At 50.3% G+C, this 5,988-nt stretch overlaps 1 protein-coding gene across 1 annotated transcript in view; it reads left to right on the forward strand.

Annotated features, from left to right (window-relative positions):
* The window catches only part of IL17RE (interleukin 17 receptor E), a 12,302-nt gene that overhangs the window by 5,805 nt on the left and 509 nt on the right, over positions 1-5,988 (forward strand). The window contains exons 8-16 of the mRNA XM_021715870.1: positions 761-827; positions 1,803-1,978; positions 2,065-2,112; positions 2,195-2,240; positions 2,377-2,531; positions 4,680-4,748; positions 5,284-5,335; positions 5,415-5,513; positions 5,954-5,984. Coding sequence (XP_021571545.1) covers positions 761-827; positions 1,803-1,978; positions 2,065-2,112; positions 2,195-2,240; positions 2,377-2,531; positions 4,680-4,748; positions 5,284-5,335; positions 5,415-5,513; positions 5,954-5,984 — 743 coding nt within the window. The remainder of the gene's footprint in view (positions 1-760; positions 828-1,802; positions 1,979-2,064; positions 2,113-2,194; positions 2,241-2,376; positions 2,532-4,679; positions 4,749-5,283; positions 5,336-5,414; positions 5,514-5,953; positions 5,985-5,988) is intronic.

The raw sequence follows: 5,988 nt of genomic DNA on the forward strand, positions 1-5,988 counted from the left end.
GGCTGAGGTGGAAGGATCGCCGGAGCCCAGCAGGTTCGAGGCTGTGGTGGCCGGGAGCGGCCACTACACTCCAGTCTGGGCGACAGAGTGAGACTCCACTTCAAAAAAAAAAATTTAGCCAGGCGTGGTAGCGTGTGCCTGTAGTTCCAGCTACTTGGAAGGCTGAGGCAGAAGCATCGCTGGAGCCTAGAAGGTGAACACTGGGGTGGCCATGAGCATACCACTGCACTCCAGCCTGGGTAACAGAGTGAGACTCCAACTCAAAACAAAACAAAACAAAAAACAAATCTGAAGCACTTAGCATAAAGTCTTCTTTGGGCTAAACAAAAAAAGCAGGGGACCTTGTCACCTGGGGGACCAAAGGGAAGGTCCAGGCAGAGACTTGGAGCCATGAGTAACTGCCAGGATGGACAACAGTTGGGCATTTGGGCAGTCCAGAGTGAGGAGCCAACACAGGCTAGTGGGCACCTTGGGTATGGTGAGAGTAGAAGCCAGGGAAGGCCAATATTTAGGAATGTGGATTTCCCTCTTTCTGTGGATAGTTCTCACCAGGTATAAGAGTAATCAGCCCCTCACTTGCTGATCTCTCTCCTATACTCTCCCTGTTCCACCCTTGCCCACTCCCCACATTGCTCCCCGTCCTCTGCTGGCTCAGGCTGCCTGCATCATGGTAAGGTCAAGCCAGAATATGTTTTGGGTCTGCGTGAGATACAAAAAGCCATTCCTCCGACCCTCCCTACCTGCTCCTTTGTCCCCCCAGACATCCTACCTGCAAGAGGACACTGTGAGGCGCAAAAAATGTCCCTTCCAGAGCTGGCCTGAAGCCTGTGAGTGCTGCTCCTACTTTTGTGCATGTTCTCTCTCTCTCTCTCTCCCCTACATACACACACACTTCATACCTGTGCTGGAGGAAGCCCCCAGAAGCCATGAAGTCACTTTCCCTGAGTCAGTGGGGGAAAGGGTTGCCAAGTCTATTAGTCAGCCTGCCAATAAATTAGAGTACTGAACATTGTAGTACTGTGAGGCATTCATATAAATATGAGGCTTAGCACCTGAGACCCAACCTCTACCATTTCACAATCTATGTAACAAACACACATGTGTACCCCAGAATCTAAAATAAAAATGGGGAAAAAAGAAATATGAGGCCCAGGAGGTGATGTCCTAAGAAGACCTGGGTTCTTATCTCAGCATTGCCAATTATTCTTTGAGCCTCACTTCCCTCGCCTGTAAAAAATCATGATGCCTGCTCTGCCTTTAGACTCTTTCTGAATTAAATGTTGCGTATGAAAGAAGTCGGTGACATCTAAAGTGCTGAACACACTTGTCCTCAAGGACAGATGGGACACTCAAATACAAGTAAACAGCACAAAGCAGCCTACAGTACATACAGAGCAGAGTTATAATTAAGGTCTAGGCTTCAGGGCAGGAACGCAGGAAAGGGAGAAGCCCATGAAAGGCTGTCATGAGCTGGAAGGTCTCTAAGCTGGGCTCAGAAAATGGGCAGGATTTAGAAGGGAGAAATGGAAGGCGACGATATTCCTCGTTATGAGAGAAGCCTGAGCAGATTTCGAGTATGGGGAGGAGTAAGGAGCTGTCCAGAATGGAGGCCCAGGAAGGAGAGGAGACAGCTGGATGGAAAGGTAATGAAAGGGGACTAGAGAAGGGATGCTCATTTACTGAGTACGTATTCAGGTCAGGGCACTTGTACAATGTCATTTTTTACTGTTCTGGGGATGTAGGTGGCAAAGTGGGGCCAAAGCAGAACTGACCCTCACCTGCTGACCCTTCCACCTGCCTAGATGGCTTGGACTTCTGGAAGTCAGTGCACTTCACTGACTACAGCCAGCACGATCAGATGGTCATGGCCCTGACACTTCGCTGCCCACTGAAACTGGAGGCCTCCCTCTGCCAGAGGCAGGACTGGCACACCCTCTGCGAAGACCTCCCCAATGCTACAGCTCGAGAGTCAGAGGGAGTGAGGACAGGTGCCCCCAGGACTGGGGTGGGCAGGGCTGGGGCCTAGGGATTTTCTCCCTGACTAACTCTCCTCTCCACTGACAGTGGTATGTTTTGGAGAAGGTAGACTTGCACCCCCAGCTCTGCTTCAAGGTACAACCATGGGTGAGAGGGGATGGGTAGGGTAATGGGTACTACCTGGAGCTTGCTGACTTGCCATTCCTGTATTTCTCAGTTCTCTTTTGGAAACAGCAGCCACGTTGAATGCCCCCACCAGACTGGTGAGCCAATAAGTAACCTCGGCTGCGACTCTCTGCCCCCATTTTACCCTCACTCAACTGTGACCACGCCAAACCCTAGCCCAGCCATGACTTACCCATCAACTGCAGCCCAGTTCCTGTCACTTCCTACAAACAGGGTCTCTCACATCCTGGAATGTGAGCATGGATACCCAAGCCCAGCAGCTGATCCTTCACTTCTCCTCGAGGATGCCTGCCACCTTCAGTGCCGCCTGGAGCCACCCAGGCTTGGGGCAGGACACCTTAGTGCCCCCTGTGTACAGTGTCAGCCAGGTATGGCCTCGCCAGGATTTTGCCCCCACTAGGTCCTATTGCTCAGAGCACAGCCCTCAATTTCTTTGTCACCTCACTGAGACAGACCCTGGGCAGATGGAGGCAAACAAATCCAATCCCTGAGTTCTATCATATGGTTAATTTATTTACTTGATCAGCCTTTGTTCAGCTGCCTCCTCTGACAGTTACAGGGGTCCTCAGTGGAGCAGTTTTAATTCTTTCAGTTTCTGAACTTACAGGAATAATAGAGGCAAGGGACTGGCCCTCCCACACTCAGCTTTTTTCTAGCCTACCCAACCAACTTTCTTTTTTTTTTGAGTCAGGGTCTCACTCTGCCACCTAGGCTGAAGTGCAGTGGCATGATCATGGCCACCGCAGCCTTGACCTGCTGGCTTGACCTGCTTGCACCTGCTGGTGCTATCCTTCCACCTCAGTTTTCCAAATAGTGTGCACCACCACGGCCAGCTAAATTTTTTTTTTTAATTGTAGAGATGAGGTCTCACCGTTGCCCAAGCTGGTCTCAAATCCCTGGGCTCAGGAGATACTCTCACCCTGGCCTCCCAAAGTGCTAGGATTACAGGTGTGAGCCTCTGCACTCAGCACAAACAGCATTTTATGTTGATGCTTTCCCTTGAAGCTAGCTGTTCCCTACCACTACTTTTTCCTGCCTCCACTAGGTACCTGTGCAGAAGTTCTCTGATTATCTTAGGAGCTAGAAGCCCTGGAAGCTGAGTCCTCCTTGCACAATACTGTAAACTACTGACAGATTTAACTCTATTATGTGGACTAGAAACAGTTTGACTAGCAGACTCTCTTCTGTATTTGTGATCTAAAAACCACAGTCAAATACACTGCAGTACCACAGCACCAAGCTAAGCATGATTAGCTCTTTCCAGTTCTTTCTTAAATGCTCACTTGCAGCTTGTTTGTTTTGCATTCCATGAGGGCTCCTAAGCAGATGGATGATAGCAAACACTTAAGATTTAAGACCAAGTCATGCTTAAGATTTAAGATGAAGTCATGTGGGATAACCTAAAATTGAGACCTAAATTCATTGACTCACGTGTTTCTGTGAGCTGGGAAGAGACCACCTTTATTGAGCCACTGCATCACAAGCTGGCTGTAGACTGGGATCTGAGACAGGTATGGCGTAGGAAGTAGAGGATGGAGGGTGTTCCCGAAGGATGGAGATTGCGGTCAACTCCCAGCACCCAGAATACAGGATGGAGCCACATCCTGTCTGTAGTTAGATGGCAATTAAATCTGTCTAATTCAGTTTGCGTTTCCTGAGTGCCTACTTTGTGCTTACCCTGTATTAGACCCGGGAGATGCAAGAAAATTATAACACTCAGTCTCTGTCCTTAAGGAGTTCACAGTTTAATAACAGCTACTACTAATAAATAAATGCACACTTCAGTTTAACATAAAGGGCGTTCACATGCACGCTCTCATCTGATACTCTCAATAATCCAGGAAAATAAAGATAAGAGTCTCTCTCATACACTAATGAACAACTGAGGCTCAGAGAGGAGAGCTAACCTATCTCCAGGCAAAGATCACACGGTCAGGAACTACAAAGGCAAGAGCTAAGCCTGAACCTACATCTGCTGACCCCACGACTTACTTTCTTTCTAATGGGCACGAGAGATACCTCTTCAGCTGTGTAGGAGAGTGAAGCGAGGCAGTAGATAATTAGCCTCCTTGGTTTGTGAGCTGTGGAGGACAATGTCTGCACCCGCCTTCTTTCCTCAGGGCTTGGCACAGAGCAGGTACTCAGAGTATGTTTGTTGTCAAGTACCTGATTGCAGCAGGATTTGACATCTGGGAAAGATCAGTGGGGGCTACTGTGGCTGGGGAAGTCTTGTCAGAGGTGGCCCTTGGCCTTAAGCCTGGTTAGGAATGTGGACCTCATGGGAGGTAGGGAACCCTCTCCTCCCTGAGCCTCAGTTATTTCATTTGTGTATGGGAGATCATTTTTACTTGACTGGGTTATTGAGAGCATCAAATGGGAATATGCGTGTGAATGTCTTTTATATTAAACTACAGTGTGTATTTATTTATTAGTAATATGGTATGGTCAAAGACTCAGGCTGGAGAGAGTCAGATTTGCCTCTATGGGGATGGTCATTCTGCTCTTTGTTCCTACAGACCCAGGGCTCAAGCCTAGTGACACTAGACCTCATCATTCCTTTCCTGAGGCCAGGGGGTTGTGTCCTGGTAAGGAATCCTACCTTTACTCTGCATACAGACTCCTGGCGTCTGTTCCTCTGGTGGCACCCATGCAAAAATGTTTGATTTGGCCAACATGGTGTCTTAAATTGGAACTTGTTGCCACCATTTACATGTGTAAACAAAGCTGGATCTCTGTCTTCTCTTGAAAAAATCAGAAAGCCTAATGCTCTGTGTTCACTTACTGGCATGGTGACAATGAACTGGAGCTCACTGGTGTCTGATTGTTTTGTCAGGGCCTGTACTGTCCAGGTCCTCACAACAACCCTGGCCAGGTTTATGAGGTTATTTTTTGAGTTTGGCCCCTGTCACACTTGAGTTTGCCACCCTTGGCCTGCTTTGTGCAAGGCTGGGCCTAAATTTAGGTGTCAGTCTGTGTTCTGGACCAGACACAGACCTGCACTGGGAGAATTCCTTAGCTGGTGGGGGGACTTTCCTTCTCCCCCCTCCATGTCTTGGTCAACATCCCCTGGATTGAGAGGATGCCCCGGCTCACAGGGGTGGGGGGGCTCTGTGCCCTCAGGTATGGAGGTCAGATGTTCAGTTTGCCTGGAAGCACCTCTTATGTCCAGATGGTGAGTCTTTGGGAAAGGGGAGGTAAGAGGGAGGTTGGGCACTGAGGAGCTGATCTGGGCCTCACCCTGCTTGACTCAGTCTCTCATAGACGTCTGGGGCTCTTGATCCTGGCATTGCTGGCCCTCACCACCCTACTGGGCGTTCTTCTGGTCTTCACCCTCCGACGCCCACTATCGGGTAAGCTCACTTGAACTTGGAGATTCAAATGTGTCCAGCTCCAGCTAGTTGCCCCTTCACTCTCCCCTGTCCCCAGTCTCTGCTACTCAAAGGGGGCCTCAGATTCCCAGGAGTGGTTAACGCAGGGCAAAGGCCCTCAGTGAAGATTGTCACTGTACTGAGAGGCTAGTGGAGCAGAGATCCAGCCTACACTGCCCTTGCCAAGCCTGGCACCCCAGCCCTGGCTCCGGAAGGGGCACCTTTATCGAAATAGCCCCCAGGCTCCTAATAGACCAGGGCTGCTTCGGGTACGAACCCCGCCCCCGCCCCGGCACCCGGCGCAGATAAGGGGCAGGGGCGGGGAGGTAGCAGCATCCTACGGTGCAGCCCAGAGGCCCGGGAGGAAAGGGCTGAGCAGCCCCCTAGGCCCTACCCTATTCATCTGTTTCTCCCGCCCGCAGGCCCGGGCCGAGCGCGGCCGGTGCTGCTCCTGCAC

The sequence above is a fragment of the Carlito syrichta genome, unplaced genomic scaffold, assembly GCF_000164805.1.
Source record: "Carlito syrichta isolate Samal-C Ts95f unplaced genomic scaffold, Tarsius_syrichta-2.0.1 Scaffold307981, whole genome shotgun sequence".
In the NCBI taxonomy this organism is placed as follows: Eukaryota; Metazoa; Chordata; class Mammalia; order Primates; family Tarsiidae; genus Carlito; species Carlito syrichta.